Consider the following 26,174-nt stretch of genomic DNA (forward strand, 5'->3'; position numbering starts at 1 on the left):
AGAAAGCTGACAGCCAGGAAGAAAGTTGATTCCTTTGAAATGTGTTGGAAGAGAGTTTTACAAATACCATGGACTGCCAAAAAAACCAAATAAGTGGGTTCTATATCAAGTCAAGCCTGAAATCCCCCTAAAATCTAAAATGACTAAACTGAGGCTATCATACTTCGGTCACATTATGAGAAGACAAGAGTCGCCAGAAAAGACAATAACATTAGGAAAAGTTTAAGAAAGCAGGAAAAAAGGAAGACCCAACATGAGATGGATTGACTCTATAAAGGAAGCCTCGGCTCTCAGTCTGCAAGACCTGAGCAAGGCGGTTAACTATAGGACCTTTAGAGGACATTGATTCATAAGGTTGCCATGAGTTGGAAGCAACTTGACAGCACTTAACACATCCACATCATGCCTCCCTGGTTGCCTTTTTTCTAAACTAAAAAGTCCCAAACTTTTTAGTCTTTCCTCATAGGGAAGGTAGGAGTTGTCCTCTTCTGCACTTTTTCCAGCTTGCCAGTATCTTTTTTGAGAAACGGTTACCAAAATTGCTCTTTGGATGGGGAATTAGCTCGAGCAATCGGTAACTATGTATTTATTAAGCCGGGATCGCCCTATGTCTACGAGGGTTTTTCTCAGTGACTCCCCAAATAAAGACAGACTCAGGAATTCCAAATTAAAAGGTGTTTATATATATATTCATTCATTCAATGTTACAAGTAACACACATACGAGAAACTAGGAATAAAGATAAAGGAGGTAAGCTAGAGACATTGAGGGAGTTATTAATTAGGATACTTTACCAATCTCTAGAAGTGGAGATGTTCCAACATCCGTGGCATAGAGGTAGACAGAATACAGCGGGGGGGGAGGGAGGGGTGTATGGAACTTAACACACGAGGGAGACAGGGCAGAGAGTGAAGGGGGAAGATCTGCCCTGAGCCTTGTTGGGTAGGGCAAAATATACCCTTTTCTGGGGGTGGGGGGGGAGTGAGATTCTCCAGATGGCTCCTTCCTAAAAAAGGATCAAAAGACTTTTTCTATGGCTGTGACTATCAGACCAAGTGACAATTTGTTTTCTAAAGCTGGCACCCCTGATTTATACATCCTGAGATGGTCCTTCTCCGGAGGTTGTAAATCTTCACATTCCAGGGAGGCGGCAGGGGGAATCCTTTAATGTAGATAGCTGAGGATGTTTTTCCCAAGATACACAGGAGGGGGGGGAATATGCAGAGAAGGGCTACGTGATGCTCTCGCCTTGCAATAATGGCTTCTCTTTGGCTCAGGCATTTGGATCAAGAGGCAATCAGGGATCATGGCAATTGTTCTGCTGGTTCTGCAGAGGTGATCCGGCCTCCTGTCCCTGGAAAGTCTGGCTTGTACAAAGCTGGGGAGAGCTAGCCCAGAGCAGCAGGCTATTAAGGTGCAGGCAGCAATGTTTCAAACAGTTCAGTGAGTCTCTGTTATAGGTGCCATCTCCAGGGCTGGAGCTTTTAGGTATCAAACCAGTGACCAGAAACGTACACAGTATTCCAAATGGGGCTGCACCATATATCTATACAATATATCTATTACAATATTATTCATTGTATTTTCAATCCCTTTCCAATAATCCCTAGCATGGAGTTCACCTTTGCACCACTGCTGCACACTGAGGTAACATTTTCATTGAGCTGTCCACTACAGTCCCAAGATTATGGGGGGGGGGTAGGTTTTATTATGTGTGTTTTGACTTGTTTGCCACCTTGGGGGCCCTTGTGAAGATATGAATTTTGTAAAATAAAAATCAGGGATGGGGCCATTTCCAGGGCCGTTTTAGCCTCCCAGTCGGTCCCCAGCCGCTACATTGTTCACCCCCGATTCCAAATCATTTATGAATAAATGAAATAGCACTGGACCATCCTTGTGGGACTGTTCACTTCCCTCTATTGCACGGGTCGCAAAAGCGCGGCTCCCGAGCCGCATGTGGCTCTTTGAGCCCTTGAGTGCGGCTCTTTCCAGTCCCACCCAGCTGGCCGGCGGGGGTTTGAAGCGCTTCTCGCCCCTTCAATCTTCCCCGAACTTCCAAGGGCCCTCCCGGTTTCCAGCCCCGCCCCTTTCCTCTCCAGCGGGTGGTCTGGTCGGGGGGCCGTCTGGTGTTCATCTGGGCCCGTCTTTCCGCCGGCTGGCCCGAGAGCTACCTCCCCCCGGGGCCTCCTCTAGGTCGCCCTGCTTTGGCTCCCCTCTCCCTTGTTGTAAGGGCCGCCTGGTGCTGGAGCCGTCGGCGTCTGCACGCCGGCCCGCTGGGGCGTTGCCCTGCCCCGGGTCGCTCCTGGCCTCACCTTTCAGCCCCGGCATGCTGGCCGGGAGAATGCCTTTCTGGCCCGCCCTCCCGTCGGGGATGGCTGTCGGGGCCCGTCGCTCGCCTCTCCCTGCTCGGCCCGGCATCGTGGCTTGGCTCCGTCCACACCGCGCTCCCGCCGCACTGTGCCGCCTGTTCCCCGGGCTCGGAGGTAAGTGGGGCACGGTGCCCATCAGTATCCGCCCAGGGCAGTCCTGGGTCGGGTCTTGAGGGAAGGTAGGAAGGAGCCCAGGTGGCGGCAAGGAGGAGGTCTTGGATTTGCCACTCAGATGCACATTTTCCCCATCCAGATTCTCAAAAGTCTGCCTGGGGGTTATTGGCCATTTATGAATGGGAGGTTTTGCATTGGATTTGCCACTCAGATGCACATTTTCCCCATCCAGATTCTCAAAACGCTGCATGGAGGTTATTGGCCATTTATGAATGGGAGGTTTTGACTTGGATTTGCCACTCAGATGCACATTTTCCCCATCCAGATTCTCAAAACCCTGCATGGGGGGCTATTGGCCATTTATGAATGGGAGGTTTTGCCTTGGATTTGCCACTCAGATGCACAACTCAACAATAAGCCCCCCTGCAGAGTTTTGAGAATGCAGATGGGGAAAATGTACAGTGTTTGTCAGTCATTGTCATGATTTAATTTTATGGATGCCTTACTTTTTCCCCTCCTCAGAGGCCATGTTTACCCATTGGCTTTCTTGTCGGTAGACCTGGACTCCGAGGAGGGGAAAAAGTCCCCCTTCAGAGACCAGGTCTACCAATTGGCTTCTATGGGCCTCCGGAGGCCAGGTCTACTGCCAAGAAAGCCAATGGGTAGACCTGGCCTCCCAATGGGACTCAGCCGGAGGCCAGGTCTACCAATAGGCTTTTATGGCTGTAGACCAGGCCTCCAGACGAGGACTCCGGACGGGGAGGGGGAAATGGCAGGGACTTACAATTTAATTTTTATCAATAAAAAAGATTATTAAGTATGATATCAAGTTTTATTCAGTGTACCTATAGTTTAATTAAGACTTAAAACTTTAAATAAAGTTAATAAACAGTGTACCTATCTATATAGTTTAAGTTTAAGAAATTTGGCTCTCAAAAGAAATCTCAATCGTTGTACTGTTGATATTTGGCTCTTTTGACTAATGAGTTTGCCGACCCCTGCTCTATTGCAACAACTGTCTGTTTATTCCCACTCTCTACTTCCTGTTGCTTAACCAATTTTTGATCCATAAAAGGACTTGTAGTCTTATCCCATGACTGTTCATCTTACTCAGGAGTCTGTGGTAAAGTACCTTGTCAAAAGCCTTTTGGAAGTCCAAGTATATAATGTCTACCAAATCACATGCCACGTGCTTGTTAACCTGCTCAGAGAATTCAAAAGAGTTAGCGAGGTAGGGCTTCCCTCTGCAGAAGGCATGCTTATTTGCCTTCTGCAGACTTTGTTCCTCAATGTGCTTAATAATTCTCTCTTTAATAACAGTTTGTATTAATTTACTTGTAATACAAATTACAGTTTGTATTAATTTACACACATGTTAGACTAACTAGCCTGTAATTCCTGGATCCCCTGTGGACCACTTTTTAAAAAATCAGTGTGACATTTGCTATTTTCCAGTCATATTGCACTCAGGTCCATTTTTGCATCAAGTCACATATGCTGATTAATAGATCAACAGTGTCATATCTGAGTTCTGTAAGGAGCTTCAGGTGTATGCCATCCTGGGGGTTTACCGCACTTTGTATTCCCAGCAATGTATTAAGAGTTTGAAAATGTTGTAAAAAACATCGCTTTAAAAGGGTTTTTGGATACCATAGCTTATAAATGGTTGGAAGACGTCTTCACAGCTAAAGGGGCCAAACAAAGTGCGAATAGTGTTTTTTATAACGTTTTCAAACTCTTAATACATTGGTGGGGATACATAGAAAGTGCGAACAGTATTTTTTATAACGTTTTCAAACTCTTAATACATCGCTGGGAATACAAGTGTGGTAACCGGAGTTTTCAGTTTAGTTTTCAATTTGCCCAGTAGTCCTAGAACATTATCTGTTGTCACCTTGTTTAGACTCAGTTCTTCAGATACTTTTCCAGGAAACCCATAAATCTTCTCAGGCATAAAAACGTAATACATGCTTTGCTAGATGAGACCAGTGGTCCATCTAATCCAGAATCCTGTTTTACATATTGGCCAGCTAGTTATCCTGGAAGGCCTACAGGAGGCTATAGAGGCCATCCCCTGATGTTGCCTCCTAGCACAGGAGTTCAGGGTTTCAAATGCCTCTGGCCACAAGCAATACGATCCCATAACTTCCGGTTTACTTCCGGAAGCACCTCAGCACAATGGTACAATTTACCACTCAAACCCCCCATTTGAGTAGTAAATTATCCTGTCATGCTGCAGCTTTCTTGAAGTAAACCGGAACTGATGGGATTGTGTTGCTCGCGCCGTGCGCACGTGATCCTTGTTGTCAGCCAGCAGATGGAATGGTGAGCCCACTATTCCAAGCCACCTGGCAACCCTAATGATGTAGTCAGGATGATACAGGAACTGCCACTTTCTGCTTTTCTACTAAAAGACATATTGGAAGATGGACCCTCAGAAAAGCAGGGATGCGAACTGTTCTATTGTACATTGTTGTGGGTTGTACCAGTCAACATTTTGCCCTGGAACTTACAGACAAGGGTGTATTTTGTTTTGTAAATAAAGAGTTCCTTGTTAAGCACAGAGGTGCCTCAGATTGTGTTGTCATCCCCACACCTTAGTCTTGTTCAGTGTATTTGTCCTTTGAATGAGTACTGATTTGGCCCCAGAGAAATAAAGTGATCAGTAGAGTTGCCAGCTCTGGGTTGGGAAATAGCTGGAGATTTTGGGGGCGAAGCCTGAGGAGGGTGGTGTTTGGGGAGGGGAGGGACTTCAATGCCATAGAGTCCAATTGCCAAAGCGGCCATTTTCTCCAGGTGAACTGATCTCTATCAGCTGGAGATCAGTTGTAATAGCAGGAGATCTCCAGCTAGTACCTGGAGGTTGGCAACCCTAGTGATCAGGCTCCCTCCCTTCTAAATTCGAGGACCTGCAACATCTGGAACAAGGCAAAGGCCTGCTTTTTTTATTACACCGGAAGTACAAACCTCTCTCTGGCTCCAGCATTTTGAACAGAAGCTATCAGTTGTAAATTTGAAGGTGGAAGACCTTTATTCTTCTTCTGTAGATCAATGGAAAAAACATGTGGCCAAATTGATCTATGCTAGAGATAAGAGTTACACTCATTTTGATGCTCAGTGGACATGTTCTCCACATGCCCTGGGCCTGTTATCTACGGGTAATCTTCCTTCCTATCTGGATTCTCTGGTTAGTCAAAAGTTATGTAGAATCTTTATGCATTAAAGATTTAATTTCCCATTTTAAATGGTTTCGCTGGGCTGTATGCTAAGGCTCCTTTTTTCAGACCAGCTGTGTCCTTGCCCTCTTCAGTTAGTGGACTTCTTGGTACATATCCTTTTGCATTGTCCTTATGTGTACCAACTTAGGCTAAAATGGATTATACCATGTTTTAACTAATGGTCCACATTTTCTCGAGCAACTTTGGGCAAAAGGTTCAATTCCTCTTAGAAGACTCTGACCCTCAGTGTACTTATTTTGTTGCTCGTTTTTTGGAGGCCGCAGAGAAGAGTCAAAGGGAGGTGTTTTTAGAGATGGGTCTTATTTAAGTTCTATGGGTTTTATTGTTCATGACCTTGATCTAAGAACAGGGGGAAAGAAAGAAAAAGGAAGGAAGGAAGGAAGGAAGGAAGGAAGGAAGGAAGGAAGGAAGGAAGGAAGGAAGGAAGGAAGGAAGGAATTCCTGGAGATTTAGGGGTGGAGCCTGGAGAGGGTACACTTTGGGGAGGAAAAGGCCCTCAGTGGGATATAATGCCATATAGTCCACCCTCCAAAGTAGTCCTTTTCTCGAGGGGAATTGATCTTTGTTGTGTGGAGATCAGGTGTAATTCCAGGGGATCTCCATGCCCAACTGGGAGGCTGGGAACCCTCAAGACAGAATTTTTGTGGTATTTACTGACATTTCAATTAGCTCCTACAGTCCCAGTTGATCTTCCCATATTAGGCCACCAGAGAAAGGAGAACCCAAATTCACTAGCTTCAAGGCATTACTGAGACTAATGGTATCATCTCTCTCTGCCAAGAGCTAAGGTGCATTTGTCAGGCAGAGAGCACCTTATAGTGAAAAATATGCTTTCGTACGCATAATTAAAGTTGCCCTTAGTTACACTTGGAAGAAAGTTACCTGTGAAAAAGACTAATTTGAAGTTCTTGGCACATACATTATTTGCTACACAGGAGTCACACTCCATGGGATAAGAGCCAAAATCCTTATTAAAATGCAGCATTCAAAGCAGCATGCAAACTTCATCTAAACCAGGATGTGCTCACTTCACCCACTTAAAGCTCTTCATTGTTTTTATTCTGTCCCAGACTTTACAGTGCTGAGCAGGGCAGAACCATTTTTCTTCCCTTGGGGTGAAGCATTACATCTGCCTCCTTTGTATCGATTGTAGCGTCGCTCTCCAATTTATCAAGGTCATCTGAGACTTTTAAATCCTGTCTTTTAAAGTGTTTACAATCCCTCCTCAAAGGCTTGTTTCCCTAACAAATACATACTTTGTTTTCTACCCATGATGTTGCTGATGAGGATATTGATCGGTGCAATCTACCGCTTTTCAGCAGGTGTGAGAAAGACAGTCATTGCGTCTACCATCACCCCCTTTCAATTACTTCCTCCAACAAATTCCCAGTTTAGGGTCAGTGATTGTAAATAAGTGAGGGAATGCAGAGTGGAAGCTTAATGAAAGATCGCATAAATGTAAATGTCCTTTTTTCTTTAAAAAAAAGATGTGAAATAAAAAGTTCAGTTTATTTCCATAAGTCCCAAAAGCTTCTAGGAATTAGACAGGAGTTGGTGGTGAAAGACATTGGGGGGGGGGGGGTTGTATCATTTGCTATGATAAAGGAGCAAAGAATGAGCAAGTGAGTGGTTTGATTGGCAGACATAGAACCCAGCAGGAGACTTCCGGGCAATTATGCTCAATCCTTGCCACTGCTTCAAAGGCCAGCAGGGGAGAAAGGGGTGGGGAATCAAAATCATTTCTAGAGCAAAATCAGAAGTTAACCCATAGAGCTTTGGGCAAATCCTAGAGCGTAGTCCCAACATCATGATGTAACTTCCGGTTTTGCACTGGAAGTGACATCATGTGCCAGTGCATTGACTGTGCACCTATCCTCACCCTCCTGTTCCACAATTCCTCCCAGCAGGTTGCCTGCTGCTGCTGGCAATCCTAGTGGCAGTTCTTTTGAGTCTGCACAAATCTGTAATTTTACAGGGATTGCCCTAACTTGGAGGTAGACCACCAAGACCCTGGCAGCTTACTCTAAAAAGTAACAAGCATGGGCAGGGCCAGCCCAACCTTTTTTGGTGCCCTAGGTGAAGAATTACTTCAGCCCAAAGTAATTCTTCAGGTGGAGAGTTACTTTCGCCGAAGGTTTTTTGGTGCCCTAGGTAAAGAATTGGAGACCAAGAATTTGAGGAAAGGCTGAGGGAGTTGGGAATGTTTAGTCTGGAGAAGAGGAGGTTGAGGGGGAACATGATTGCTCTCTTTAAGTACTTGAAGGGCTGTCACTTAAAGGAGGGCAGGGAGCTGTTCCTGTTGGCAGCAGAGGATAAGGCTCGCAATAATGGGTTGAAATTGTGGGCGGAAAGGTATCGGCTAGATATTAGGAAAACCTTTTTTACAGTAAGAGTTGTTCAGCAGTGGAATCAGCTACCTAGGGAGGTGGTGAGCTCCCCCTCACTGGTGGTCTTTAAGCAGAGACTGGACAAGCACTTGTCAGGGATGCTCTAGGCTGATCCTGCATAAAGCAGGAGGTTGGACTAGATGGCCTGTATGGCTCCTTCCAACTCTATGATTCTATGAAAGGGCTGCAATCCTAAAAGAGCTTACCTGGGAGTAAATCCCACTGAACATAGTGGGACTTACTTTTAAGTAGGCATGATACATACTCATAGGAGGAGTAATGGTTCTGCTGCCTCTTTGCCCTGCACCCAGGACTCCAGGGATTACCTGCAGCTTTCTAACTCTTTTGGTCCCCTCCCATCCTCATCTATTCGCCCTAGACAATCACCTAGGTTTGCCTAGTAGCTGGATTCCGCTTAAATCAGTTTCCTGTGCCCTAAGCAAAGGAGAAGTTTTGGGTTTCGATGGGAGTATCAAGTCGTCTTCTCTTTTCTCTTAACAGAAGCCAAAAGACCTACATTGAGAAGTGCTGGAAAGATGTGTGCGTGGGAGACTTTGTACAGCTGCAGTGTAATGAGATAATCCCTGCTGATATCCTGCTGCTCTACTCCTCTGATCAGAATGGGATCTGTCATTTGGAAACAGCAAGTCTCGATGGGGAAACCAATCTTAAACAACGACAAGTGGTGAAAGGATTCTCTAATCAGGTAGGCCTTATGCGGCTTACCTTTCCTCTCTTCTTTGTGATACAAAAACAAGAAGCATGCAATTGCCCAGCTAGAGGGGGGTCTTTAATGGGACAACTTCTTCGACAGATGTTCCTCTCTCTGCAACATGTTCCTTGGTTGGCTTGCATGAGATCATTAACCCAGATGCCATAATGTTAGCTCCAAGTACAAGATCAAAAGTGACTAGGGGTTCTGCACACAGAATTGTTCTAAAGAGATGCTCAGAACCAACCCCAAGCCTTTTCTGATGAGATACGGAAACATGTTGAGAGGTGGTTACCGTTCAGTAGAAAATATTGACACACGCTGAATTTGAACAGCCATTGATTGTATACTATGTGGTATATAACTACATGAGCAAACAAGCCTGAATCCAGGCCTGCCCAAGGTATCAACCACTAAGCCAAATGCAGCCTGGCAGCCATTTACTGGGCTTGCCAGATGCTTGAAAACATACCCTTCCTGTCTCTGCATTCCCAGGACAGAAAAAAAATGGATACATTATTGGGCTCTTGGTGAACTGACATCTACTGGTGATTGGTGGATAGCTTACTGGGTCACAAAGTAGGCAAGCTTGTCAATAATATATCTTATATTTAGGGTTGCCAACCTCCAGGTACTAGCTGGAGATCTCCCGCTATTACAACTGATCTCCAGCCAATAGAGATCAGTTCACCTAGAGAAAATGGCCACTTTGGCAATTGGACGCTATGGCATTGAAGTCCCTCCCCTCCCCAAACCCCACCCTCCTCAGGCTCTGCCCCAAAAGCCTCCCGCCGGTGGCAAAGAGGGACCTGGCAACCCTAACCATCACCCAACTAACGCCTATGTTGACAGGCCTGCTGTGGCTCTCAGCCACCCACCCCAGCTTGGAGAAAAATCTTTCTTCTCTCCATGTGGCCTCAATCAGTGGCTATAAGTGTCCACAGATGAACCCACATGTGGCTATTAGATATATAGAGATAGAGAGATAGAGATCAGTTCACCTGGAGAAAATGGCCACTTTAGAAGGTGGGTTCCATGACATTATACCCCACTAAAGTCCTTCCCCTCCCCAAACCCACCCTCCTCAGGCTCCACCCCAAAAATCTCCTGACCACCATCACTAGAGTTGCCAACCTCCAGGTAATGATATTCAAAACAAACCTCGTGCTAAAGATCGCTAACAGCCATACTATGATCTGTGAGCTACATGCTTTTCAGCGTCTGAGATAAATAGTAATCTCTCGCTGCATTATACTTCCCCGATGGACAAAGCCACGGTGAAATGGGTCTTACTGGTCTCCCATCTCAGGATGAATACCACGGCTTCGGCACAAGAAATTTTATTGTTGAAAGCCTTAATATGCATCTCCAGCACCACGGGACTCTTGTCCGGGTTTTCCATTTCCTCTCAGAGTGCCGCCTTGCCTCCGTTTCGATTGGAGCCCCTTCGCCATTCAGCGTAACATCACGCTTTGTATATACTTCATAGTATTTCAGGCATTACAGAATATCTTGTAAGTTGTGAATTATTGTATGGGATTTTTCCATTATATAAGTTATGTGCCATCAGTACTTGTTGTTATTTATTTAACCTCCAGGTAATAGCACACAACAAACATATTAGCCTGCTGTAAAGAGAAGTCAAACCAAGTAACAGCAGTATTGGCTGTGAAAAATACAGAAAACTATAACGTGAACAGCATAGCTTTGTTGTCAATTGAATACTGTACAAAAGTATATTCAACTACAATCATATAATACAATGTGCAGTTCTTAGATGAACAGAACTGTCGTATTCTCAATATAAAATAGAGAGAATTAAAGTCCAAGTCCATGCCCAGAACTCCTTGAGACGGAAAGGAAGAAGAAGAGTTGGTTTTTATATGCCGACTTTCTCTGCCACTTAAGGAAGAATCAAACCGGCTTACAAACACCTTCCCCTCCCCACAACAGACACTTTGTGAGGTAGGTGAGGCTGAGAGAGCTGTGACTAGGCCAGGGGTCACCCAGCTGGCTTCGTGTGTCGGAGTGGGGAAACAAATTCAGTTCACCTGATTAGCCTCCGCCACTCATATGGAGGAGTGGGGAATCAAACCCGCTTCTCCAGATCAGACTCCACTGCTCCAAGCCACAGTTCTTAACCACTACACCACCCTGGCTCTCAACAATCAATCCCAATCTCCCTGGAGCTGTGTGGCGAGGTACAGGACTTCAAAAGTGGACAATAATTGGTTTAAATGAACCCATCACAGGACAATGATAGGTTTCGGTAGGTTCTTCATCAGGGTTCAACACAGACTGCACAGTAGCAAGTTCACAGGTTGATTGGAACACAGTGTTCTTAAGTGTTTCATGTATTGGTTGTATTAATATATAAAGTTATTGTTTAGCAATTTAGTGAACTGTTTTCTGCATGCAATTAGTTGATGTATATTTAGTACACATCTGTTTAGCCATAGTTGCTGCTTTTTTTGCTTAATACCACCTGGAGGTAGGCAACCCTATGCCTTCCTGATGCACAGGGGCATACTTGGATTCAAGCAGCAGATATGAAAGAGCATCTGCATTATAACTGGGTGTAAAATTAGGACACATTTAAATTTGAAAGGTTAAGAACAAATGTTGGGCTGACTAAATTTGGGTTTGATTGGCAGTTGTGATAGAAATTTAAATGCTTGTGCTCCTTTTTTAAACTACTTGTTGCCTTTTCACGAAACAGTACATTGAATTATTCCTTTTGAGCCATCTTCAGGGGATAAATCTTGAGTTTACAAGACAGTTTAACTTCGGAACACTTGCATTTGTCACACTCCTGAGTGATTTCTCAAATATATTACTGACAAGTTTCAGATAAAGATAAAATAGGTTAACTCTGCAACATCAGGATGAGAAGAAACACTTTGTTCCCTTAAAATGTGCTGAAGCTAACTGCGCTACATCAGATCTACGAACAGATGCCCTTTTTCCACTTGTAAAGCCCCTTTAAAGAGCCAGCATGGTGTAGTGGTTAAGGGCAGTGGTTTGAAGTGGTGGACTTTAATCTGGAGAACCAGGTTTGATTTTCCACTCCTCCACATGAGTGGCGGAGGCTAAACTGGTGAACCGGGTTGGTTTTCCCACTCCTACACATGAAGCCAGCTGGGTGACCTTGGGCTAGTCACAGCTCTCAGAGCTCTCTCAGCCCACCTACCTCACAGGGAGTCTGTTGTGGGGAGAGGAAGGGAAGGTGATTGTGAGCCGGTTTGAGACTCCCTTAAGTGGTAGAGAATGTCGGCATATAAAAACCAACTTTTCTTCTTCATTGAAACTTTACATACAAACATTTTATGCAAGTGAGAAAAGTGCAGCATATTGTGTTTTAGTCTATTATATAATTGCTACAAGAGCCCCGTGGCGCAGAGTGGTAAGCTGCAGTACGGCAGTCAAAAGCTCTGCTCACGACCTGAGTTCGATCCCGACGGAAGTCGGTTTCAGGTAGCCAGCTCGAGGTTGACTCAGCCTTCCATCCTTCCGAGGTTGGTAAAATGAGGACCCAGCTTGCTGGGGGTAAAGGGATGATGACTGGGGAAGGCACTGGCAAACCACCCCTTATACAAAGTCTGCCTAGTAAACGTCGGGATGTGACGTCACCCCATGGGTCAAGAATGACCCGGTGCCAACTTCCGGTGCTGAGCTGGGCTGAGTGCTGCGTCTTCCCAGGGGCTCCTGGGGAGTATCCAAGTTTGCGTGTGATTTGGGGTGTTTTATTGCACCCCAACCCAGCCCTTGCAAGTGGGCTGAGAGGCAGGAATTCCCTGCAGCCATATATGCGGTTTGACCTCCTGAATACTCTGAGGTAGCTTTAATAAGCCCCCCGGAGTTTCAGACGTTTGGTCCCGTGGGCACGAAGGGATTGAAATCGCCAGCGCGCAACTTCGGCTTTAGACTCTACCCTCCAGCACCCTATAAACATCATAAGGACTACATTAAGATTAAAGCCTCACCTCCGGGCGCCCAAGTGAGTAGATAAGAATCCTTCGTCTTTCACTGGCGTCATCGAATAACAGGGGGTTGAAGAAAATATTCCTGGTAACCGTTTTTCTCCCTTAATTGAACTGGATGATTTTGTTGTATGAGATCCATCAGATAAAGCAGCAGGAGCCTTATCAAACTGATCAACTTAAATTAAAACGAGCTTGAATGATTGATGTAAGATCTGCCAATCCGACGCGTTCTTAAAGGAAGGGGAGGGAAGAACTTTTGAGAAGTTACATGAGGAAAAAAAGATCCTCCAGCCACGTGTACAACAAAGAGGATCCTTTGACCGGAAGACTCTGTGCTTTACCTCTCCACTGCTCTACAAATCAACAGGAAGAAGGTCGTAAGACCGGAAATTCGTCTTACTCGTGTTACACCAAAACCACTCCTGAAGGTAATAACCATAGAGAAGAGACGATAGAAGGTCTACGATTAGGTAATCCCTGGAATACTTCCTGGCTCAGCCGATCTAGAGCGTCTGGTAAAACTCGTTGGTATTTTTAACTTTAAAAAGTTTTTTTAAGTTTAAATACTTATTTTTTCAACCCGAAAAAGACATTAAGTTGGACAATAAAGTATTCTCTATTAACTACATGCTGGACTCCTGCTAGATGACCATCAAATTTTTAATTAAGTTACATACTCTGGAGCCTCTCCCTGATCTGGCTAAATACATAGCCCTGCTCTTATGAAATCAAAGGGAATTTTACTGAATTTAACCATGGAAAAAAAAGTACAGGACATGTTTGCTAAATATTCTGAGGCGACAATTAAACAATTAAAACAGATTTCTACACAGATGGCTCAATTGATTTCAGTGATGATGACTCTTGACCAATCATCACTGGTATGTAATCAGAAGTTGAATCTGGTTACAGAAGACATAAAAGTCTTGAAAATTCAAATGATGACTACAAATATGGACATACAAGCAATGGATTCTTCTGCCCAAAAAGTTACGGAAGAATATCAGGATATAAAGAAGAAGACAGAAGTTCAAGAAAGTAACCAGCCGGCGACAAAGAGACCAGACATACAAGAAATTGACTTTTCATTTAAAAAAGACATGGAAGGACGTGTGGATACAAGGAAGAAGAGAGCAGATCAAGGAACACAGATTGAAGCCACGATGGGGATTAAGCCCAGAAAGAATTATTTTTGGATATGCACCTTGCCTGAGGAAATGAGAGAAAACAAAGAAATCTTGTTCCCATACCTGACTGACTTATTTCAGTTACAGAAGGAAGTATTAGACCATGGTTAAAGGATTGACTTAAATATGATTGCTGGATTGGAAGGCTTTGACAGTGTGGACGGGTGGCATGGCTATTTTAAATTTATGTTAAATGGAAAGGGACAAAGGTTTCAGAATAAAGGGATTAAATCATTTTAACGCTAGAACTGGTGGAGTTGGAGAAACTGGGGAAAAGGGGAGTATTGAAGGAATCATTGTGATAATGTACAAGATCTGGGAATAATGGAAGGCTACTTTTTATTTTGATCCAGAATGTAAAACTTTATAAAACATGAAACTTTAGAATGAAATTAATGCTAGGATCAGTATATGTTAACGAAGGCTAATAATACTTTATTAAGAGGTAGATGGAGGTGACGGGGAAGTTGTCATATTTTTTATGTTTAATGGTAATTAAGACAACAATCAATATAATTGCGATTGTGATATTATTTTTACGCTGTTGTCAAAATTATGGAGAATTTATAGCTTTAAAAAATCAATAAAAATTTATAAAAAAAAAAAAAAAAAAAAAAAGAATGACCCGGTGCTTGCACAGGGAACCTTTACTTTTACTTACTTTATAATTGCTACAGTCAGAGATTAGTCTGCTTTACATATCATCTCTCAGTACTGCAGTTAACTGCACCTACAATTAACCAGCAAAGTCCTAAGCAGATCTAACCCTCTTCTAAGTCCACTGAAATCAGTGGGCTTAGAAGGATGGTACTGCTGTGGTACTGCTATGTAATTCATCTGATTATAGCAGTGTTTTACAATGACTCCTGACCCTATTCTAAAATGCCAGTATAACACGTTTGTGTTCCAAAGTATACCACAGTCTTTCATGGGGTGCATAACTGATTAACTTTATATTGCCACTGCAGCCTCAGTGCTGATCCATTTCCATTCTACAATGGAAATGGATCTGCACTTACACAAGTTTTTTTCACTCTATATTATAGTCATTTCAGGTGTTTGCAAAACAAGACAAGAGTTGGTTTTTATACCCTGCTTTTCTCTACCTTTAAGGAGTCTCAAAGTGGCTTACGATCACCTTCCCTTCCCCACAACAGAAACCTAGTGGGATAGGTGGGGATAAGAGAGTTCAGAGAACTGTGACTAGCCTAGGTCACCCAGCAGGCTTCATGTGCAGGAATGGGGAAACAAACCCAGTTCACCAGATTAGAGTTTGCCACTCATGTGGAGGAGTGAGGAATCAAACTCAGTTCCCCAGATTAGAGTCTGCTGCTCTTAACCACAACACCACGCTGGCTCTCTGAACTAATTACATTTCCCCCCTTTGTTTTATTTTGCAGAATGCTGAATTTGACCCAGAATTATTCCAAAACATCATTGTTTGTGAAAACCCCAACAATGATCTTAATAGATTTAAAGGCTATATGTAAGTAATCTTACCCTTTATTGATATCACTCTACAATCAGGTATCTCGTAAACTTTATAAACAAGCATAAGAAACTTATGATTATCTAAATATGGACTAAAATACATTTGTAAGCTGATTGACCTGATTTCACATTTCTGTAAGGAAACTGAATAAGCACACAAACTGCCATGGATTCTTGACTGCCAAATGGCAAGCCAGATACAGTTTCTGATATGATGCCCAAAATGCACACTCAAAGATTTGTCAAGTGAAATATGCAAACCCTATATCAAGTATTACATCAGATGTACAAATTATTTCGTTGCACTATCAGGATCAGCTTAGAAAACTTTCCCAGACATCACTACACCAGTCACGCCACCACATAATTGCTAGCGAGAGCCATTAAATAAGGGCTGTCAGCTGATAACTATAGTGCTGGCTCTGTTTCGCATGGTGTACAACGCCTAAAGCAGAAGCAGCACTATTGTTGTTAGCTAGATGTTGGTAGCTAATTTTTGTGACCATTAGGGGAGTTCTCATCACATACACCACAATCCATGATAGGACCACAATCCAGTATTTCTGGACTTGGGTGTCAATCGTTGTTTCCAGATCTCAGCAGCATCACAAAACTGGGGGTTACCACACTTGTATTTCCAGCGATGTATTAAGAGTTTGAAAATGTTATAAAAAATACTGTTCGCACTTTCTGTGTATTCCCACCAATGTATTAAGAGTTTGAAAATGTTATAAAAAATACTGTTCACTTTAGCTGTGAAGACGTCTTCCAACCATTTATAAGCTGTGGTATCCAAAAACCCTTTTAAAGTGATGTTTTTTACAACATTTTCAAACTCTTAATACATCGCTGGGAATACAAAGTGCGGTAACCCCAACTGCCATGTAGGTAGACCTGTCATTTGGAGCCTGTTACTGTTGTTGCTGAGTTTACATCAAGGTTGCTTTTCACCCATGCTGGTCCAGCAGGTACACCTGCACTAGCAGCATTTAGCAAAAGAATTTAAACAGCTGGCTTCTGTGGGTGTCTAGCGTGACAGCATGCTGGTCATTCAAAAAACCTATTTAGATCTCTGGGGAAAGCCAACATTTGTGAGTGCTATAGGACACAGCAGGAAAATGCTGAAATGACTTCTGCTTTGAATGAGTAGCCACTATGTTCCTCTTCCCGTGTGCTAAACCAGATGCATGGTATGGAGAGAGTGGGCAGGGAGAAGCTTTTCTCCCTCTCTCATAATGCTAGAACATGGGGGTCATCTGCTGAAGCTGGAGGGTGAGAGATTCAAAACAGATAAAATGAAGTATTTCTTCACACAACTCATAGTCAAATTGTGGGACTCCCTGCCCCAGGATGTGGTGATGGCTGCCAACTTGGAAGGCTTTAAGAGGGCAGAGGACATGTACATGGAGGATAGGGCTATCCACAGCTACTAGTCAAAATGAATACTAGTCACAATGCATACCTATCCTCTCTAGTAGAGGAGCATGCCTATTATATTAGGTGCTGTGGAACACAGGCAGGATGCTACTGCAGTCGTCTTGTTTGTGGGCTTCCTAGAGGCACCTAGTTGACCAGTATGTGAACAGGCTGCTGGACTTGATGGGCCTTGGTCTGATCCAGCATGGCTTTTCTTATGTTCTTATGTTGCATTAAAACTATCTGTTACATTTTTATCTCACCCTTCTGCTGAGAAGCTCAAGGTGACATATATATATTTACCCCCCTCCATTTTATACTCACAAATATACCCCTACTCTGAGGTAGGTTAGGCTGAGAGAGAGTAAGCAGCCCAAGGTCACCCAGTGAGCCTCATGGCTGACTAGAAATTTGAACCTGTGTCTTCCAAGCCCTAGTTCAACATTCTACCACACTGATTCTCAGGCTGGATTAGGTTCATTTTCCCGCCCTTGCCTGTTAGATTTAGGCACATAGTGAGATAACTCTGTAATGAATACTCACACAACCTAGAATCTTTGCAAAGCCAGTTTGATAGATGGGTGGTAGGGGAAAAATAACACTATTTGAAAGTTATTGACAAACAAAAAGCAAGTGATTGGAGAAAAAACAGCTTCTGAGAGTTAAGCATGGACACCGTGGTCTTGTCAAGGCCACAGTGACCTAGAGATTTATTTTCTCGTAATGTGCTCTGGTTTCTCACTGGCACAAAACTGCTGCATGCTTAGAAACCATAGCACGTTCCACCCTTGAAAAAGCAGGCCTTGGAAGCAGTATGCGTCTTTTTAAGAGAACACAAAATAAGGAAATCTCCCTTGTAGGGAGCAGCTTGTTCTCGCATAAATTGGTCTTATCACTAGTATGTATATGTCAAGAGAATGAGAATTGAAAGGAAAATCCCCTTCTTCTTTATAGGGAGCAGCCTGATCTCACACGCATTGGTTTTAACAGAGAAAGCCTTCTTCTTCGTGGGTGCACAATGAGGAACACAGAAGCTGCAGTAGGAATTGTTATCTATGCAGGTAATAATAGCTTTCCTTTCTCATCCAGTTACCAACGGAGAATTTTTGAAGTCCATTCAATCTAGAGTTGCCACATATCAGTGAACCTATGGCCATTTATGCACAGCTGTTTCCTCGCAGTCACCCCGCCGACTTCTTTGGGGCTTTGCTGTGATTATGCTTGCATTTTCCGACCATCAGAGGTCACCTCGCTCTGCCCGTTCATTTTCCCCACATATTCTGGATGCTGGCTAAACACAAATCCAGAAAACGTGGGCAAAACGCATGGAAACACTCGGGGAGAGTGGAAAATGCAAGCATAATCACAGCAAAGCCACGAAATAGTCAGCTGGGTGACAGTAAGAAAACAGCCATGCATAAATGGCCATTATGTTATGGCTAGGAAATTGTTTGACAAAGTACGAGCCCAAATCTGACATACCTGTCAATATGCTCAGCAAATTGGATATCCCAGAAGCTCTGTCAAGGCCTGCATCAACACACCACTGGATGTTACACCATCATTCGGCTACAGCAGTCATTCACAACTGGGTTGACTGAATTCCTGTAGCACAACAATCACACAATATCCAGCAATGTTGTGGATGCAGCCAAGGGCAATCAGAAACAGGCCAAAGGAAGGAGAATATGGGCTGCTCCAGGTGGTTGTCCTATACGGGTGGCAGATGGCACCACAAGGAGAAGCTACTTATATAGACTATATACTGTATAGAAGGTTTCAGAGCTTCTATATACTGTATAGAAGATTTCAGAGCTAAATGGCTTATTGTGTGTTCCTGAGCATGCCATTGAATTTCTGAGCGCATGGCTATCATCCTAAACCCCTTTGCTTGGAAATAAACATTATTGAAATTAACGGGACGTGCCGAATAAGCTCTTAGGACTGAGATGTCAGCATGTTATCAAATTGCAAATTATACTTCCCTGAGAAAGAATGTTGTATTCATGATCAAGACTGTCACTAAGAAAAGAAAGTCTTTGCCATCCTCTGATACGTCTGTTTAAATGACAACTTTTTGGTTTCAGGGTTATACTTTTAGGAATACTAGGGAGGACCGAGAGGAACGCATTAAGAATATTCTGTCTTCATCAATCTCTGCTCAAAACTGTCTACTTGCATCTTAGATCTTTGGTGCTGGGACTGTCATTTGTTACAAGTTCATAGCGCCACAGTGGCCATGCTTGTAGCAAGGGGAAAGCAAAGTGCTCAAAGAGCGCAGTGAGGGGTACAGAATAAAGTCTGGTTTCCTTTTCATGTCTCATGGTTCGAACTTCAAACGCTCATCCGCTGAAACTGTAGCAATTTTGATTCCAATTTTGTACACATTTCCTTTTTGTCCTGCTGCTTTGTTGGTACTTCAGATTCGCTTTGGGAAAAGCTAAATAACATGAAAATTACTCACTGCTAGATCTGACATGTTGGCTTGCTTTGTGTTCACACAGAAAGTGCACTGGTAGCTTCTCATTAAGTCAATTTGGCTGCTGTGAAACAGTAAAGCGCACTTAAGAATCGGTCGGCCATCTAATTAGATTCCAACACATTTAAGTACTTTGGTCTTTTCATGTTGATGTTCATTGCACAAAAAGGTGTGTGTTTCCACCCTTTTCAGATGCTGGAAAAAAAACATTGCCTTTGCTGACTATACAGGAGTGAGATGCTTCATGTAATAATGGTTCAAAATGACAGGGCTTTCTCACGGATCTCCTGCAATAAAGGAAGAAAAGCTATAGCATGCTTTATCATGCCACCACTCCCCAATAATCTTGTGATCTGGTCAGTGTATTTCAATGAGTGTTGTGGGGAGGGGAAGGGAAGGTGATTGTAAGCCTGTTTGAGTCTCCCTTAAGTGGTAGAGAAAGTTGGCATATAAAAACCAACTCTTCTTCTTCTAATATACTCATGGAAGAGGGATGTGAACTCACAGAGCAGTCCAGTGTCAGGAAGCAAATCTGACTTTCATGTAAGTTGCCTCTGAACTTGATAAAAGTTATTTTCTTCTTGTAGTTCAAGTTTGTTTTCCCTCCATTTTGACAAAGCAACTGAGAGATGTATCGGTTGGTAAATACAATACTGGCTTGTGCTTCCCTCCTGCGCTTTCAACCAGGTTGTCTGCTTTTTAGAAATTTTTAATGGACCATGTGTATACTTATTCTGTTCAATGCATATGCACTCTCCCTTTTTTAAGAAATAAAAGCAGACTCTTTTTATTGTTCAAAAAGTGTTTTAGAAAGGAAGATAGAGGGAGATTATTAACACCAATCAACACTGCATGGCTGTGTTCTGTGGTAAACTCACAGGACCAGTTTCCCCTGAGGCTGATGCATGAGTATCTAAAGAGTGTGTATCTAAACAATGTGTTGAGCATGCCACCAAAGGAGCCTCACTATTAATGTTCTATGTATCTGTATGCACCTTCATAATGCCTTCCATCAACTTGCCTGCTGAGAGGTCTATCATAATGGATTCTCCCTGGATGGTATGAAGGCTAACACATTGGGCGTTTATGCATTCTCAGTTTCCTCTTATCTAACGTCCTGTTTCTTCAGGGGGGTTTTCAGTTCTGCGCATGTTCTGCTCTCTGATGGTCGATTCGACATCACACAGCTTTAAATGAAGCGTTTCTCCCTGTAATTTAAATCAGCAGCCTTTTGTGCTTGATAAAAACTGGTGTTATATTGAATCAACCACTGGAAGGAGCAAAACACGTGCAGAACTAGGGGGGGGAAACCTTAGAAGAAATAGGAAGTTAAACACAAGGAAACTGAGAATGCATAAAAGCCGTTGTCAGACCATTGGTTTGTCAAGCTCAGAATGGTCTACTCTGACCGGCCATGACTCTCCAGGTCTTAGGCCGTTCACATCACATACTACATGAAGCTTCTCACTGGAGATGGCAGGGATTGAACTTTACTTACAACCTACTGCATGCAAAGCAGTTGCTCTCCTACTGGGCCACAACTCCTCCCCCACACACAAAAATATTTTTAAAGATTAAGATTCTTTTTTGCCAACTTCCAGCACTCTAATAAGGGGAACAGTTTTACTGGCAAGATAACATATTAGAAGTTCTCTTGGTGGCACGCCCATCCAGAACCAATGACATGTCGAATTATTGGTCAATTAGTTCCTTGTTGACGTAATTCCTCAGATCCGTAGCCTCCCTGCCAAAATGATTCAGGCAGGTGTATCTCTCCAACATTCCCTGCAGTGAGGACAGATGCAAAGACTTCATTCGTCTTCTCTACAATGCCCTTGTCTTCACTTAGACCTCCTTTTTCCTACTTGTCATCTCAAGGTTTATCCCTGTCGGCTTGGCTTCTTTCTTCTAATGTGGTTACATTTCTTTTGTTATCATTCGTTTACAGAACTTCAGCCATTTTTCTTCTTGAATTCCTTCTTGGCTTGCTTGATTGTAAATTTTCATATGGATGGCCAGAGTTTGTGCTACTTTTTAATGTTTATGATAAGGCTTCCCCTTATAGGATGCTCTCTCGCCTTGAACTGACTCCTTCAATTCAAACCTTTCCAGATCTAGTTGGGAGATATACTTTACTTCTAAAGTTGTGGCATGCTGCCCATATTAAAATCAGGTTTCTGTATGTGTCTGCTCTTATAAAGAACTTCCCTAAAACTAAGAAATCATGAATTTGACATCGTGGATATCGGGAGCCAACCTGCAGGTATCCATGAACAGATCTAAATGTATCTAGCTCCCAGCAATTCCTATGAAATTAAATTCATATGCTTGTCACTTCCATTTTTTTTGTCTTGAAGGCCATGAAACCAAAGCCATGTTAAATAACAGTGGTCCTCGATATAAACGCAGCAAAATAGAGAAACGAATGAATGTTGACATATTCTTTTGTGTGGGACTGCTGATCGTCATGTGCCTCGTTGGAGCTGTAGGTATGGAATAATGGCAGAAACCTTGATTTCAGCTATGAAAATCATTTGTTGTTGTGATGTACTTAATTTGTACCTATTCCAATTATGAGCCACCTTTTGAACAGCTCATAGATTTTTTAGAAGAAGAGTTGGTTTTTCTATGCCAGCTTTCTCTACCACTTAAGGAAGAATCAAACCGGCTTACAATCACCTTCCCTTCCCCTCCCCACAACAGACACCCTGTGAGGTAGGTAGGGCTGAGAAAGCTCTAAGAGAGCTGTGATTAGCCCAAGATCACCCAGCTGGCTTCATGTGTAGGAGTGGAGAAACCAACCTGGTTCACCAGATTAGCCTCCGTCGCTCATGTGGAAGAGTTGGAAATCAAACCCGGTTCTCCAGATTAGAGTCCACCTTTCCAAACCACCGCTCTTAACCACTACACATGCTGGCTTCAAACCACCGCTCTTAACCACTACACCATGCTGGCTTCAAAAACAACTATACCATGCTGGCTTCAAAAACAATAGCTGTTGCCATAGGGTGCATTTTTAATGGGCTTTCTATCCAGGATCCAAACTGCTGCTTAGATTCACAGAAGGAGACCATGAAATTTGTGGCTCCTTTTCTTTGAACAGCTGACCCAGGTACCATATAACAAAGGTTTTTCGAAGTTCCTCTCATTTTCGGTGGCAATGTGCTGTGCAGCATGAAGAGAACTGAGTTCTAGGCGAGGAGAAAAACAAGATTATTTGTGCAATCCTAAAAAAGTTACATCCTTCTAAGTCCTCTGAAGTCAATCGGCTTAGAACTGTGACATTGTGTTTAGGATGCACTGAAAATCCTCCCTAAGTAGGGGTGCCAGCTGCAGGTGGGGGGATTACCTGGAGATTTTGGGGGTGGAGCCTGAAGAGGGTGGGATTTGGGGAGGGGAGTGACTTCAACAGGGTATAATGCCTTGAGTCCACCTTCCAAAGTGGTCATTTTCTCCAGGTGAACTGATCTCTGTCACCTGGAGATCAGTTGAAATAGTGAGAGATCTCCAGCCACCATCTGGAGGTTGGCAACCCTATCCCCAAAGTTCCAGAACAAGTTACTCTCTCGCACATGCACACGCACACACATGCACATATATTAGAGAACACAAAACCTGTTTTGTATCCCCTGGGGGGGTCACTTGAAATTAAGGAGACTTTCAAAAGCAAATTGTGATGTGGTACAACAGTCTGCTTTTGACAAAAGAGTGGGGGAAACCACATGCATGCCAAAGACTTTGGCTATGCTTCAAGTAGCTCTTTGGATCCTAGTCATATACATTTCATCTGTATATTGCCCACTGAATAGCCTGCAGACCTTTTAATATAGGAGAGACTTCAGAAGATAAACTCTGTTGTTAGATCCTAAAACAGTCATTTCAAATATTCGGTTGCTAAGGGACCTTTTCCCCATAGTATTGTCTGCTAAAGTACTCCTGAATGTCTGCCACAAAATCACTGTGCTTTTCAAAGGATTCTGGACATGCTAAAAGGCACACATTCAGCTCACACAGGACACTAGGAAGGATCCACCATACAACACACCCAAAGCGCAGCCCGATGTGTGGTTGCATGCTGGAGAAGAAGAGTTAGGCAAGATGTCTCCCAGGGAATCTTACCTACTATTATTGTCGCTTTCACTGAGAAGCCCACTATCTAGGAGCTAGATTCAAGTCCAGTAGCACCTGAGGGACCAAGATTTTTGGGGTATAAGCCTTTGGGGGTATAAGCCTTCATCACTCTGATGAAGGGAGCTTATACCCCCCAAAATTGTGTTGGTCTCTAAGGCACTAGTGGATCTGAATCTAGCTCTTCTGCTGCAGACCAACATGGATACCCTCCTGAAACCATTATCTGAGGAACCTCAGGTTTCCCTGGAACATGTTTTTGGAAACCATTCAACATGGACAGAAATTTGGATCAAGAAACAAACTTCACAGGTGAAGTTAATCATTCATTTTTGAGAGATTCCCTAGATTGCTGCTGCCAGAACTAATCACTTTCAATAAACAGCAAGGAAAAGGCTTTCTTTCTAGCGTCTGCAGTGATCCTCTCCTGATGTGACTATCATTTGCAAGGATGAAAATGAAAAAAAAGTCCACTGAGTTTTCACAAATAAATATTTGGCAAAGAATGTACCAGTACCTATAATTGTATCTTGTTTTTCTAAGTTGTACAAAATAAATGAAGTGCAAAATACAGAGCAGAAAGGATTTACACCAAGTTTCTTTATTTCTAGTAGTGAGCCTTGAGGAAATGTGGCATGACAAGGCAGCAAGCCAGTAAATTAACCAGACTAGGAGGACAAAAGACTCAAAAGTGAAGAGTCCTCTTCAGCTGAGTAGCAGCTTCGGTTTCATTAATTGTGAAAGTTGGTACTTCAGTTCAACAATCAGTTTCTTGGTTTGAAATGGAATTTCAACTAGATCAGTTTTGTTCGAAGAGGACAAGGGGGCTGCATATTCAAAGAAAGCTTTAAAAAGGTCCAGACTTGAGATGGACATGCAGGCTAGTTACTTCTTGAGCAGATTTTGCATGTGTCTTTGCAAGCTCTTGGTAGCTCTCTGTAGTACATCCTGTCATCAGGAATCTAGGGAGCCTTGAACAAGTTTCTCTTCAGGTGTCTTTTAGGCTGAAAGGGTGGTGTTGTTTTAAACACCTGAGACAGACAGTGTAATGTAGTGGTAAGAGTGCTGCACTAAGATCAGGAAGAACAACACTGGAAAACCTGCCCCCAAGATCAGTGAGTGATTTGGGGCCAATGCAGCTCGAAGAAGGTAGGACAGTGGGGAGGAGAAGAATTATGGATAAATATTGCCCCTTAAATGAAATAAATATTTAATATAATATAAATATCAGAAGGCAAGAGTCACTAGAAAAGACAGTCATGCTAGGAAAAGTGGAGGGCAGCAGGAAAAGAGGAAGACCCAACAAGCGATGGTTTGACTCAATAAAGGAAGCCACAGCCCTCAATATGCAAGGTCTGAGCAAGGCTGTCAAAGATAGGACATTTTGGAGGACTTTGATTCATAGGGTCGCCGTGAGTCGGAAGCGACTTGATGGCACAACACACACACACTGCCCCTTATTGAAGATGCTAGTATGTTAACATTCAGCCCATTCCTGAAGGGCGGTGTTCTGGGGAACACAAAACCACAGAACTGTAGAATCATAGCGTTGGAAGGGACCTCCAGGTTCATCTAGTCCAACCCCTTGCACAATGCAGGAAATTCACAACTACCTCCCCACACACACACACACACACACACACACTAGGGTTGCCTGCTCCAGGTTGGGAAATACCTGGAGATTTTGGGGGTGGAGCCTGAGGAGGGTAGGGTTTGGAGCGGGGAGGGACTTCAATGCCATAGAGTCCAATTGCCCAAGCGACAATTTTCTCCAGGGGGACTGATCTCTATTAGCTGGAGATCAGTTGTAATAGCAGGAGATCTCCAGCCACCACCTGGAGGTTGTGCAAACAAAGGTTAGCGTGCTGTAAGATAGTTAGCAAACGAAGACAGCAACAAAATTGTCAAACAGGTAAATGAAATTATAATAGTGGTATTAATTTATCATATCCACTATATCAAACATAGAAAGCACATATGAACACATATTAATCTTGATATTATGTGCACAACGCTGTGATATTGATTCCATGTACAAGCATAATATCTGCAAAATCAGCGTTACAAGTATAGTCCTTTTAAAGGTGCAAGATGCTTCCTTTTCTTCAAGCGGTTCACTTCATGTTACAACAGAAGTCCGGTAACCATTCCATTTCGGCTTGTCAAAGCCTTCCTCAGGGACCACTAAACAAATAAAACAACTCATACAGTATATATGACAAAAAGGCATAAATGAAAAGGTACAATCAAATTAGCAAGTATTATACTTACACGCTAGCTGTTTCTAACTTGCTTGCGCATTGGCAAAGTAGCTATGACAGTGCAACAAATTTAAGCACTACATTCACATGTGATACTAATAAGCACAAGGTACAAAATTTAAAGACACAGTACAGCATTATGTGTTAGTCTATAGGTAGCATGTTAAATCCAGTGAAGTATTTAAACCTTTAGGATATAAAGTCTCAAAAAGATGTATATATTTAGACTCTTGACGTCTTAATATTAAATCCACATCAGATCTATCATATTTATGTGTATTATTAAAACGCCAAAGTACAAAAAATTAAAGCTCTTCATCAGTGTGATTTCTGTCCAAAAAATGCTTATTTTCTGTCCAAAAAACGCCAAAGTACATATCAATATCACAGCGTTGTGCACATAATATC

The 26,174-nt window shown here is 43.0% G+C and overlaps 1 protein-coding gene across 1 annotated transcript in view; it reads left to right on the forward strand.

Moving 5' to 3' along the window:
- Positions 1–26,174, forward strand: part of ATP10B (ATPase phospholipid transporting 10B (putative)) — a 79,857-nt gene that overhangs the window by 13,074 nt on the left and 40,609 nt on the right. Inside the window, exons 3-6 of the mRNA XM_056847969.1 lie at positions 8,611–8,815; positions 15,392–15,477; positions 17,853–17,959; positions 21,735–21,866. Coding sequence (XP_056703947.1) covers positions 8,611–8,815; positions 15,392–15,477; positions 17,853–17,959; positions 21,735–21,866 — 530 coding nt within the window. The remainder of the gene's footprint in view (positions 1–8,610; positions 8,816–15,391; positions 15,478–17,852; positions 17,960–21,734; positions 21,867–26,174) is intronic.

This window comes from Euleptes europaea, chromosome 1, assembly GCF_029931775.1.
Source record: "Euleptes europaea isolate rEulEur1 chromosome 1, rEulEur1.hap1, whole genome shotgun sequence".
NCBI classification, from domain to species: domain Eukaryota; kingdom Metazoa; phylum Chordata; class Lepidosauria; order Squamata; family Sphaerodactylidae; genus Euleptes; species Euleptes europaea.